General features: G+C 36.2%; 1 protein-coding gene across 1 annotated transcript in view; it reads right to left on the minus strand.

Moving 5' to 3' along the window:
- Positions 1 to 2,770: 2,770 nt before the first annotated feature.
- Positions 2,771 to 14,447, minus strand: part of LOC132822377 (RING1 and YY1-binding protein-like) — a 96,324-nt gene continuing 84,647 nt past the window's right edge. The window contains exons 3-5 of the mRNA XM_060835712.1: positions 14,162 to 14,329; positions 12,290 to 12,385; positions 2,771 to 6,607 (exon numbers count right to left, since the gene is read on the minus strand). Of these exons, the coding sequence (XP_060691695.1) occupies positions 6,355 to 6,607; positions 12,290 to 12,385; positions 14,162 to 14,329 (517 nt within the window). The 3' untranslated portion in view covers positions 2,771 to 6,354. The remainder of the gene's footprint in view (positions 6,608 to 12,289; positions 12,386 to 14,161; positions 14,330 to 14,447) is intronic.

Raw genomic sequence — 14,447 nt, forward strand, 5'->3', positions numbered from 1 at the left:
CTGTCTTCATGTTTCCTGCCTGCCTTTGCACGTTTCTTAATTTTATTTACTAACCTCCCACATGTGGTCTTGTTCTATGGGTTCAGATGGAGTTGATTGTACTCGAAAGTAAAAGGAAAGCATAAAATGTGCAAATGTCATATTGTGCCAAGGAACCATCAAATTGTAGGGTAATTCAATAATGGAACAAATTTGAAGGCTTTGTATCTTGATGTATGAAGCATTTGGAGTAGACAAACTGATGCTACAAATCAATGTAAATTAATATGATCTCATAGCCATTATAGAAACATGGTCAGAGAGAGAGATCAAAACTGGGAACTTAACATTCAGGGATATTTGATCTTTCAGAGAGATAGGAAGGATGGAAAAGATGGTGGGTTAGCACGGTTAATAAGAAACGAGGACAGTTTTGAGATGATGTACAGTCCATTTGGGTGGAGGTTAAAAAAAAACAGCAAGGAAAGATATTGGAGCAGTGCAGAGACACCCAAATACAAGTCACTTTGTGGGAAAGGTTGTAAATGAACACTTAATAGGAGTATGTAAAAAGAATAGAGCAATAATTGTGATTTTAATCTTCATGTGGATTGCATTAATCAAATTGGAGATGGTATCAATGACAACAAATTTATAAAGTGCACTACGGATAGTTTCCTCGAGCAAAATGCTATAGAGGCAGTTTGGGAGCAGGCTACTTTGGATCTAATGGATAATGAGATGGATTTAATAAATGACCTAAGGGTCTGGGTGAGTGCGCTTCGGCGGGTCAGTGTGGACTTGTTGGGCCGAAGGGCTTATTTCCACACTAAGTAATCTAATCTAATCTAAAGGATCCCCTAGGAAGTAGTGTTTCTAACATGACTGAATTTAATATTCAGTTAGAGTTTGAGAAAAATGGTCAGAAACAATTGTGTTTAATTCAAATAAAAAGAGAATTACAATTAAGATGGAGATATCATTCGCTAAAGCAAACTTCATGGATAGATTAACTTCATGGACAAGCAAACAGTGGCAGCTATTTAAAAGGGAATTCATGATTTTCACCAAAAATATATCCCAATAAGAAGGAAAGATTCTAAGAGAGGGATAAACCATCATTGCTAATGAAGTTACAGAGTATTAAGTTGAAAGAAAAAACATTTAAAAGGAGGCCCAATGACTGAGATAAATTCAGAATCCAGCAAAGGAGGACGGAGAAGATAATAAAGACAGAAAATAAACTGAGGGCAAACTAGCAAACAATATAAAAACTGACAATGTGTTTCTTTAAATATATAAAAAGGAAAAGAGAGGTCTGTGGAAATAAATCTGGGGAGATGGTTTTTGGGGAAAAAGGAAACAGCGGAGGAGTTAACAAGATATTTTATATCAATCTTTACAGTGGAAGATACCTCAAATAATCCATTAATACTAAAGAACCATCACTGAAGGAATAGTATAAGATAAACTAATGGGGCTACAGACAGATAAGCCCCCTTGCCCTGATGGCTTGCACCCGAGGATCCTAAGAGGCAGCTAGAGATAGCAGGTGCATTGGTTTTAATTTGCCAAACATTGTTGGATTCTGGCGAAGCAGAGAATTGGAAAACTGCTAATGTGAGACCCTTATTCAAAAAAGGATGTAAAACTCAGGTAATAAAATTGATTAGCCTAACATCTATTGTTGGAAAAGTACTGGGTCAATTATTAAGCAAGTATGGGCAGTCGATGGATCAGTGGTCTTCTCGTTGACTATCAAGACAGAGATCCAAATAATGTTTGGGTGATCTGGCTCCAGTTCCCACCATGGCAGATTGTGGAATTTGAATTCAATAAAAATCTGGATGTAAGGGTCCAATGAATCCATTGCTGACTGTTGGAAAAAGCTATCTGGTCCACTGAGGGAGGGAAAATGCCATCCTTACCTGATCTGGCTGACATGCGACTCCAGACCCCCAACTGTGGTCGACTCTTAACTGCCCTCCAGGCAATAAAAACAAAAGTGATACCTTCACCCCATGAATGAATCTTTTAAAAAAAAACCCATCTGGCTCATCAATATCCTTACCCAGTCTAGACTACACGTGGTTAAGTTTTAACTGCCCTCTAACACGTTCCAATAAGCCACTCAGTTAAAGGCAATTAAGGATAGGAATCAAATGCCTATCTTGCTAATGCTGCCCAAATCTGAGAGTGAAAAAAAATGGGAAGAGACCTATTATTGAACTATACTACCAGAGAAGCAACAGTACAGACATATAACTCCTGAGTTTGATCTGAAATATTATTTTCTACAAATACATTCAGAATGCCATGTCCGTGTGAGAAATAGGTTTGGTATTAATGATGAGATGTTAATCCATCACATTTTGTAAATATACAAAACAAGTAATTTTATTTATTTGGTAGTGATCACAGCATCTCAATTTCTTCAGATGTGTGGATGCTTAAAAAAAAGTTACCGCAAGTTGAATTGATATCGCTTTTCCAGAAGTAAATTACTATCTAAATAGTCTGAAGTTGGCATAGGGCAAAATGGAGTTTAATTATAATCTGGAGTAATTTGTGAGGAAAAGGGCAACTGGCCTGATGTGTATGTGAAGTGGTAATGATAGAAGTAGTTGTAACACAGCACTATGAATTTTCTAACATACAGAATGAACATACCAAATGCAAAATCTTGTGAATAAATGAAAACTAGTTAGGTTTAATTATAGTGTATGTTTAATCTCAACTCCGATCTTAATCTTTCGGTTTAGTGTGCACTAAATAATAAATTACAATTAAATCAATTTTAACGATTTTATTTGTGAAAAACTACAAGCAGAATTCATAAATAGACATTTCTATTTGAAGCAGATAAGGAGGAAATAATAAAGTGGCTTCTAATAACATATTCGTGCACATGCCAGTAACAGGAATATATTAACATCTTTTATTTGCTAGACAAAAAGCAGTGTAGATTATAAAGTCCCCAAAACATTTAAGACCTGGAAATAATTTTACCAGCTCACAAAACCACCATGAACACACCAGCATGAAGATTAAAGAAAACAAATCTAGCACGCTGTCAGCCCTATTTAATTTACAGAGCAAAAACTTTTAAAGCATTATACAGGACATCTTTCTGGGCAAATGAAAATATACCTTGTATAATACAATAACAAAATTCACAAGATTATGTTATGCCACTTTAAACAAGCATTCTATATGGGTCTCCAAAGAACAAAGCTAAGAAATAACAATGTAACCATCTTTACACAGTAAATAAAGGTTACAAGTCATACACAAGAACAGAACTGCTTGCGCATTAAAAAAACTGTTCAGTTCGTTGTCATTTTCTAAATGTTGGCTCTCGAACCCTTTCAAGTTACTTACAAGCATTTTAATATTTCCAGCAAACATTTTATCAATAATTTAAGTTACAATAGTTTATAAAAGTAGACTGAAATATTTTTGGTAAGGCAGATGAAGTGCCACTCTTTCCAATAAGGAGTTTCCAGAAATAGTTAGAAATGTTTTTATACAAGTTTTATTAACTTTGAAAGTGGCTCACTATATTTAAACACTTAACCAATTTCAACTTGCAGAATTACTGTTGCTTTAAAGACGGTTTAAAAAAAGTCTGTGCACCAATTCAGTCTACAGAATATAACATTAAAATAGTGACTAGTTTCCAAGTCATCAACAACATGCCTATTTGGCTGTGTAGTTTCAATTCAGGAGGCACTGCAGAAAAGCTGTCAGGTCCTAAGTTAAAAAAAAACTAGGCTAAGCAGCACATGGAAGCTGGCTATTACCCTACAGGACAGCACCTAACCAAATGAAAATAGTTCTTCAATAGATTGCGGGTTCATTACATTACACGAAAATTGCATTCAGTTTTTGCTGTCCCAGCATCAGTGTAATATTTATTAAACTTCATCTTCCACTCTGATGCTGAATCATCTGTACAGCTAGTGTTCATTTGTTTCTGAAAGCCATCATATTTAAATAAAAATCATTCTCAAGTTCGTCACCTTCTGAGACCACAATATCAAGTGAAGCATTTTGCGTATACTTTATTTCAAACAATTTAAGTATTAACACTGCACAGAGAAGTATTAAATTGCAGAAATACAATTTACAAGAAAGAAAAACATCCAATTTACAAGAAAGAAAAACATCCAAGTTTGCAAAATCTAAGTGCATTGTTTTGTACAAAGATAAATCACAGTATGGAAGTTACGCAAGTCTTAATAGAAGGGAGTAATTGGTTAATTATTACATGGGGCTGACATGTATACACTATATCCCAGCCTTCATCTGTCACCTATCCACTCAACACTTAGATATTAAAGGAGCAATGGGAATATCTTCCTGTTAGTGACAATATCAAATAAATACTTAATATTTGATAATTAAATGCAACTTTAACATCAAAACTTGAAGATTAAAAATCAATACATTTCGTAATGTATTTTAGATAATTTAAGAGTTATTCCAAATGCAACAAATACCATAGTATTAAATAGGTAATTTATATTTTAATTGAAATTTAGAATAAATTTCTTCCATGAAACTCAATTGGTAGTGCTAACTTATCTTTCCTCATGACTTACAATTAACGTGGAAGCAATATTCCACAGTACTTAGGAGAGAACCTCTGTACTTAGTAGAAAACCTCTGTACTGTCATGGAGCGATGGTATGCAACTGCTAGGTTAAGGTCTCTGTAAAATCATGCACTTGAGTATTAATCAAGATAACTGATCACACCCTCTGCATCATCATATAAGGCTTATAATTCATTTTACAATCAGATGATGATCGAGTTTTTCAACGTATCATGAAGAAAGAAGCACTACTTCCAATACTGAAACTAGTCGTTTAATAACAGAAGGACTTTCTTTTAAAACAGGGGCAAAAGCAGAAAACAAACATGCCATTTAAATCCCAAAAACTTTTTAATGGATTTTAACAAAATTGGCTGCCAAAGCCAGTCATTAAAAAAATGACACGGAGTGTACAAGAACAAACTGACAGGATAAATTGCAGTATGTTGGTTTACGTGCCACAATTTAAATTACCCACAATTTAGTGACCTTCTGTAACCAGCATGGCCATGAACAGTGTGGACTTGAGAAGAATACCAAGCTACAATTTGCTTCCACACATGGTTAGAGATTTCCTGTTATTACATCCAACAGAAGCAAATTATTTTTATTTATGGAATGCCAAGAGATTCAGCACAACTTTCTGAATCCGGCTCCCATTGTTTGTCCCCCTTTTTGATTTACAGATTTAGCTTTAACTGAATAGATGCTGAAATAATGGGTAAAATACAAATGTTGCTGGCTGCTGCTCAAAACTGAGGGTGGACATTAAATATGTCTAAAATTTTAAAGTCGCAATGACCAATCCATATTTTAATTGTACAAGTATAACTAAAGCAGTTTACTTGAAGGTGAAAATACTGTTTCTTCAGAAATTAAACAAATTCTTAGTCATTATCAATGTTGCTTCCCAATATGTATACACTGCTGATATCTACTTCCTTGGTTAAAAAGAAATTAATTACCATTAGTAGAATGCAGTAGATGCATTTTAGCTAAGGGGTCCTGCATTGGATTGCCACTGAAAGATTAAATATCTTTCTTCCCCATTGGTAAGCTGTTTCAGTTTGCATGTCAATATCGCATCATGCTGCCAGTTATGAGGCAATGTGTCTATAGATTAGTTAGGTGGCTGGGAAACTATAGCATTAAAAGTGATTACATTTACAGCACACAATGACACAGTTTTCAGGTAAATGTAAGGAGGAACCCACATCTATTGCTTAATAGACACTGAACTAATTAAGCCATTGTTCAGTTGCCTCAAGTGTACTTCTTCTCAGTCTTTTCTGTTTCTGAGGAGTTAATCCTGAGGACAAGACAGCTTTCATTACAATAGTTTGCAGAACGTGATCATCTCTGCTGGAATGCACTGTCCTAATCTTATCCGTTAAATGCTGCATTTATTTCACAGTGTATTAAGCACCAGTGTTTTATGTGTTGGTTTCTAACAAACTTTTATTCTGTTTAAACCAGTTAGATATTTAACATTTCTAAAATTGCTAATAATCAGCATAGTTGCTGGCAACAAAACTTACAAAAAGTACATGTTGGAAAGGGTGGAATTTGCAAATGTAATAAATAAAAGTCAAATGTAACAAAATACATAATGTACATGGAAATTGTGCACAGCAGATTTATAAAAAAGTAGATTCAGGAGCACATCCATTATAAATGATTGTTAGGAAAATATAAAACCAAGGGAATACATAAAAAATGTCAAAAGTATTCATTTATACTTTTCACATTGCATGTGCAGGTCTGCAGCCTGGCAAAGCTCAGAACGATTCATCATTTACTGCTGACATTTCACCTTTTGGTGTAGATGAACGTGATGAACCCTTGTCTGTGCTCTCTGATCCAGAGCTACTTTGGTTCTGTTGCTCAGATCCAGCACTGGATGTGACTGTTGATGATGATGTGGAAGAGGAACGTATTTTTTCTTTAAAGTCTGTTATAATTACTGTAACATTACCCACTGTCACTGCAAGCTGTTGTGCAGTACTTCTGTCTACATTTTTCAGCTTGGGCCTGTAAAAGAAACAAGTAAATACAAGAATTGTATCATTTCAAAAATCAAAATGTTTGTATGGTAAAAAAGAATAATTTCACAGCAAAGTTTCTTAATTGCAACATCCAATATTTGTGAAAGTCACAGCTCAAGAGTTCCTGACAAACCTTTCCCAACTTATAAAAGCACACATCAAGGTACATATTATTTCATTTCTTTAAAGCAAGGAAATAATATTAATGTAAAAGCCATTTAAGGGCTTTCATGCTGAAACCATTAAAGGTGAGTAAAATGAAGTTGAGAACATGGAGTAACCCTCATTAGAAATACCTACTCTATGACATCTAAACAAGTTCATATTAAATCTACTCTAACCCTTTACACAAGACTGCTTGTTATTCATTCTATAAATACTTCCATTCAGACAAGGGCTATACATCACATAGACAGTAACGTTTACAAATCAGGAGATATAGACATCCAACATGTGTCATCTAAGAAACTCCATTCCAACATAACCACCAAAGGAATAAGCCTTCATAAACCTGAAACTTGCAACATGCCATGCTATAACAAACTCGACATTAGGCTGCAGCTTACGACGTATTGTTAAGATACATCAAATATACTTTAAATAGTGAATGGGTCAAATCAACAATCAAGCATGATCACCTTCATAACCACAACATCCAACTGTCCTACTCCAGACTTATGCACTTGATACACCAGTGATAACGGATCAGGAAGATGTACCAATATGATACCATCTCTCAAAACTCACTTCTCAATAAGACCTGGTTACTCTTGCTTTACAGTCTACAAATCAGCAGTCCCATTACAAATATAAAAGCCTGACCAATGCGTAGTAAAATTCACCTATATTCTTATCCCTCACGACACTTCACAATTTCCAAATTCAACAACAGAGAATACCTGCCAAATCAAATGCTCCCGGTTCTAAGGAAATCAAAGTAACACAGCTCTTTTTGGTCAAATATTACATGGTGTACCACAAAATTCTTACTCAATGTTAGTACATTTCCATTAAATCACTATCTTTGCACAAAATCTGCATGAAATTAACATTTTAGAACAGTTAAAGCCCATTACAACGAAAATCCTTAGTTTGACTCAAGTTGGCAAACACTATATTGCACTGAAAGCTTCTTATTGTTGGAAGAGTAAAAAATTGAGAGGAATTCTTCATCAAATGTCAAGAAATTCCTTGATTAGCTTTAATACGTTAGTATTTTGTTTCTTGTGAATGCATAAAAATGTTATGCCAGCTACAATGAGGATATTGATTACATATAAAACCAGAGAAGAACTTGATTAATATTGTTCTCTATATCCACATCCTAAACTACTCTACAAAAGGATACTCCGAACAATAATCACTTATGTTACAAGTACAGCAGTCAATTTGTGCACAAGTTGATCTCACAAACAAATAATACTAGCTAATCTATATTTGGTAATGTTGGGCACAAAACTGGGTAAACCCTTTCTTCAAATGAAACACCATAGATCTTTGACTTTTCATCCAAAAAAAAGCAAAATATTTCAAATGCCAGAAATCTGAAAAGACAGAAAATTCTGGAAACACTCCGGTTAGATAGAACTAATAGCTGGAAAACAAAAAGCTAACGCTCAAGACTCCTTGGAACTGGATGCACAGCTTGAACAGCTAGCGTCGTGCAGAGCCAGGGAGAAAGTTTGGAGTATTGTGCGCAGTTTTGGGCTCCATATCTCAGGAAGGATATACTGGCCATGGAGCATGTTCAGAAGAGTTGCACGAGAATGGTCCCAAGAATGAAAAGCTTAACATATGAGAAACGTTTGAGGACCCTGTGTCTATTCTCGAAGTTTAGAAGAATGAGGGGGACGTAATTGAAACATACAGAATACTGAATGGACAGAGTAGATGTTGGGAAAATATTTCCATTGGTAGGAGAGACTTAGGACCTAAAGGCACAGCCTTAGAGTAAAGGGAAGACATCTTAGAACAGAGATAAGGGGAAACTTCTTCAACCAGAGTGGTGAATCTTTGGAATTTGTTACCACAGAAGGCTGTGGAGACCAGGTCAGTGAATATATTTAAGACAAAGGTAGACTGGTTCTTGAGTATCAAGGGACAAAGTGGGGAGAATTGGGTTGAGAAACTTCTCAGCCACGAGTGAATAGTGGAGCAGACTCAATGGTATGAATAGCCTAATTTCTGATCCTATGTCTATAGAGAGAGATGTACAGCATGGAAATAGAGCCTTTGGTTCAATCCGTCCATGCTGACCAGATATCCTAACCTACTCTAGTCTCTTTTTCAAGCACTTGGCCCATATCCCTCCAAACCTTCCCATTCATGTACCCATCGAGCTGCATTTTAAATGTTGCAATTGTACCAGCCTCCACCACTTCCTCTGACAGCTCATTCCATTCACGTACCACCCTCTGAGTGGAGAAAGTGAGGACTGCAGGTGCTGGAGATCAGGAGCCATTCCTGAAGAAGGGCTTATGCCCGAAACGTCGAATCTCCTGTTCCTTGGATGCTGCCTGACCTGCGCTTTTCCAGCAACACATTTTCAGCACCCTCTGAGTGAACAGGTATAGTCTAAGGTCTGTGGTAGGTTTGAAGACAGAGGAGATGATAAAAGATTTTAATTTTAATAAAATTAATAGGTAGATGAAATGTGTAATGACCATAGCAGAAGTATGACCATAACTTCATGCATCATTTTAACATAATTGAACATTACAAAAGTGCTTCAGAACATGGATCAAAAGAAATTATACTGAGCTACAGATATTGAAACAGATGGCCAAAAAGCTTTTTCAAATCTGTTCATGAGATGTAGGAGTCACTGGACAGGCATGTTCTGGATGACTACAGAGGTTCAAAAAGTTGGAAAACAAAATTGAGAAAAGATGCAGTCCTCAAATAAGGAAAACAAACAGGAGGATTGACTGAGGAATGAACATATGGCCCATGGCATACAACACACAAAACTGGAGCAGAAATAGGCCATTCAGTACTTGATCCTGCTCTACTATTCAATTCAACAATATTAATGCTTATCCATTTCTTTCAAAGTCCACAATCCCTTCTAGCCCTCTAATTCTATTGCCTTAAGAGATGCAGGCGCTGGCAACTCATTGTATGTTGAATTGGTCATTCAAGGAAGGACCAGTGTTGGTCAGCCAACCACACAATGTTGACGAACGAAAGAGAAAACAAACTTAACTGCCTCTAGACAGGGTGCAGCTTTACTTTAGAAGCTGCTGGACTGTGAAGTTGTATTGACTTCACACTCTCCAGTTATTTTCCAGTTATTGGCTGAGAAAAGAATCAGAGTCTGTATGAAATAAGTACAAATCGCTAGAGGTCTGCGCAAGCTGTTTGCATTGACCAATGACTTTGGAATTCAAGTAAAAAATAGTGTCCTGAATGCCTTTAATACAATCCATCATTAAACTGTTTCATGGAGGCCTGGCATCTAATACTGAAACTATTATCAAACTAGCAAATTCCAATTCCAATAGACATTTATTCACTAGATTGCCTTATAGTTTGTGTTCTGCTAAAGTCACATTCTTGACAATAAATTGTTAATTTTTAAGTTATAATCTTGGGTGTCCAAGATCTGTTAGTTTTAAAGTCTGGTTAGGAACAATTCAGCAATTTTGAGGGTCATGAATGTTTTAATGTTACTGTGTTGCAAATCCAGGGAGTGGGAGGCTGACTTGGTTTGGCTTGCTGTCTCTTTGTCAAAACACTTCCTGTCAAATTATGACTAGATGAAGCAGATACAGTAATGTTAGACTCAAACCCACAAAATTCTAACTCAGAATTCAAAGCTCTCAAGTGTAAGATCAACTGAATCACTGGTTCTAATGTATGTTAACAAGGATAGATTTGCGATCTGTTTCAATATCTATTTTATAACCAGTTATTAGTGCATTATTCTCCAAGATATTAAGCCTTGTGACATCTTCAACAATTTATAAATTCAAACAATTCATGTAATGACTCCTCATCTCTGGACCTTACCTAAATTTCCATGAAAAACACAAAATTGAAAAAGATTGGACTGTAAGTCTGGAATAAACTGCCTGAGGAAGTGGTGCAGGCTGGTACAATTACAAAGTTCAAAGGCATTTGGATGGGTACATGAATAGGAAGGGTTTAGAGGGAGATGGGTCAAGTGCTGGCAAATGGGACTAGTTTAGGTTAGGATCAGGAGCCATGGGCGAGTTGGACCGAAGGGTCTATTTCCGTCCTGTACATCTCTATGACTCTAGGACTATGACTGAAAATATCTTCTTTGGTTAAACTGGTTTCCATTAAACTTTAGTAACTTTGAGCTAGCGTTTGAATGTTGTCCTTATTTACAAAGTCAGGAATGTGAACTGACAGATACATTTAATGCAATGAACTTAAGCTAGTGCAAATCTATGATTTGTTAGGAGAAAATCTGGTAGCATATCAATTTGTAGACACATCCACATAATCTATTCATAAGACTGGCTTCATTTCAAGGTCGCTAATCTCACTCTGGAAAACAACTGTATATCATTGACTGCGGTACAATAAACGGCAATAAATATGGTTTCTTTTTTGTTTGTTTTATTGTTATACCTTAGACTCTGTAGGTCAATACTTCCCATGTTAAATTAATGTTTACAACCAGGAATTACAAAAGTACCTTGGCATACTGCACCTGACTTTGAGCTTCATTCCCTTGACCAGCAACTGGGAAGCAAAGGGCAAAATTCTGAATGCTAACAATACTGAAAAAGCAGTCGTCAAACTGCATGAAACTACAAATCAGGTCACATATTTCAATGTTCAATTTGTTGTGAAGACAGAATAGTCTCAACTTATGAGATCATAGTTTTCTGCCTGAAATGCATCTCGATGTTTATGTAAAACAAGTACTGAATCAAGATTACAGACGAAAATACTGCAGATGCTGGAATTCTGGCAACAAAACCCTGGAACTCCCGGTCAGTACAGTGACTGCCCCAAAATTCCAAGGACTGCAGCGATTCAAACAACTCAATACTACCTCCTCCAGAGCAAGTAGAAATGTGCAACAAATGCTGGCCTGGCCAACAATGTCCGCATCCTATCAATGTATTATTAAAAACAATTAATGATGTGCTCTCTGAGTTCTGGTAGCTTTGTACCATATTCCAGACTAAGCAAAAATTAAAACATTGATTCAAATAGAGTTGTACCAATGATCTTGTAGCCTCACTGATTTTAATGGGAGTGCCTTTGGAGGGAGAACCCAAAATGACAAAAGACCAGCCATGGAAATATGTTACTTTCTTCAACAGAAACACCAGGGCAATATGTGAAAAGTAAGACTTCTGATGTTAGAAATATTGGATTATCTGAGATAATAACATCACCAATGCTTATTTCAGAATAGTACATAATTAGTCAAAGATGCATGCATATGTGAAGAGGATCAGATCCAGGGGGTGATTTTACTTTTGATCAATTTAAGATGCTGAAGAGATACTACTCAGAGTATTATGAAAAGAAGTTGTGTTCCAGCCTTACCAGATCCATCAAGCAAGTTCTAAACCATACTAAGTTCATAGTTGTTTTCTATTAATTAAGAACATCAGCACTCCAATTAAGGTCAAAAAACAAAATGTTTCATGCTGCACTTTGGTAGGCAATTAGAACAAGTTACCTTGAAGTGTGTAAGCTGTCAGTTTTTGTTGCAGCTTTCCCGGACTGTATACTGTTAATTTCACTAGGAGGTCCTTTTTCAAGTTCCATTTTCGGCCTGAAAATAAAGCCACACTACTGTCATCACTGAATTCCAAAGTATAGCAATACTGCATTCTATGACAGAAATGTTAACTAATTATCAAAAAACTAGAAACAATTTTTGACGAAGCACAAATATTTCGAAAATTAGATTTTACTTAATCTACCAGTGGAATCCTAAACAGTAAATATGCTCCCCTAACATTTAATAATCCATTAATCATTCATTAAATTCAAAATAGACTTATACTAAAAACTGAGTGATCAAAATTTGTGATGACTACTTCAAAAAAAACAAATCAAGCCACTTTCTATACCTTGAGGTACAAAACTGCTTTCAATGGAATGCCAGGTTGTGATTTCTTTGTTGAATTTGCCCTGCTTATAATGATGCATAATCAACATTACCATAGTTGTCACATTACCACAATGTTCACGGCTGTTCTGGCACAATTTTTGATGAGAATGGTACACCTATACTACACGTCACATTGCTGACCACCTGAAAGCACACCATAAGCCAGCCTGCCACTAGTTAAACAAAAATGAGAGCCCCCATACAGCTTATATAGATTAGTGGACAAGCACAAAAATGGAGTATAATGTGAAGAAGCATGAAATTTTCACTCTTCCTTCCAAAGTGGGAGGGTTTTTCTTTTGAAAAGATGAAAAACCAGGGAAGACTAATATTTGAAGTTGCTTGGTGCCCTTGTAGATGATTCAGTAAGTTAACAAATATAGCAAGCAGTAGGAAGGCAAATGGCATTTTATTACAAGGTGGTTGAGTATAAGAACAGGTGGCGTTGTTGAGATGATGTAGGGCTTTGTTAAGACTATCTCTGAAATATTATGTATTGATTTTAGGCTCTGGACCCAAGAGCAGATGCATGGAACGGTTGATGGGGTGGGGCACAAGTTTTCACCTGGTTGATACCTGGGATGAGGGCTATCTTACGAGAATATGGAGGAATATAAAGTCATTTTATTGAAATGTATACGATTCTTCAACAGCTTAACAGAAAAGCTGATCATCTCATCCAGAACTAGGATGAAGGGCATAATCAGTGAGGACTGGGATGAGAAACAAATGTTTTCATCAAGGGCAATGAATCTTTTGAATTCTTTACTCCAGCGAACTGTGGAATACATTCACTCACTCATTCAGCATCAAGAATGAGAATGGTACAAATAACAGAGGGACAGAAGAATAAAGTAGAGCTGATATTAAAAATAAAATGCAAAACGGCTATAATGAATGGCAGAGTAGGTCTAAAGGGCTTTATGGAAAAGCGCAGGTCAGGCAGCATCCAAGGAGCAGGAGAATCGACGTTTTGGGCATGAGCCCTTCTTCAGGAATCGCTGAAGGGCTCCTGCCCGAAACGTCAATTCTCCTGCTCCTTGGATGCTGCCTGACCTGCTGCACTTTTCCAGCAACACATTTTCAGCTCTGATCTCCAGCATCTGCAGTCCTCACTTTCTCATAAAAGGCTTTATGGGCTACTTTTGATCGTATTGCTCATGCCCTTTTGAATTTAAGCACATTGCAGTATGTTTCTGGAGAAAGCTGCACCAACATTACTACTATTTCAATGCTTCTGAACGGTCAGCAAGTACTGGAGAGTAAAACCTGACAGATCATAACCTATTTGGCTTATTAACAAACCTCCCAAAAAAATCCTCAAAATCGAAATTATAGATAAAGCGTTCAGTTCATCTATAATTCAACTAGAGAAAGCTTATTGCCACATATAAAAACCAGAACCTACTCAAATAGTTTGATAATTCCACTTACTTTATCTTTTTATTGCTGTTCTTTTTGCTTGCATTTGAGCTTACTTCTTTCTCTTTGTCAGGCTTATCTTTTTCAACTTTTTCCTTCTTCTCTTTTTTTGGAGGTGGAGGTGTTGCATACTGCTGTGCTACTTGTTGTGCAACCAACTGAGAGTTTATTCTTGGTTTTCTGCAATTCAAAATGAGACATTCGTTTTACTAAGTGCATCAACATTTATCCAAACACAAGTACACAGGATATGGCAGCTCACAAACATCAAGGAGATACTCCGAGGCTAAATTCATAC

The sequence above is a fragment of the Hemiscyllium ocellatum genome, chromosome 14 (genome assembly GCF_020745735.1).
Source record: "Hemiscyllium ocellatum isolate sHemOce1 chromosome 14, sHemOce1.pat.X.cur, whole genome shotgun sequence".
Taxonomy (NCBI): Eukaryota; Metazoa; Chordata; class Chondrichthyes; order Orectolobiformes; family Hemiscylliidae; genus Hemiscyllium; species Hemiscyllium ocellatum.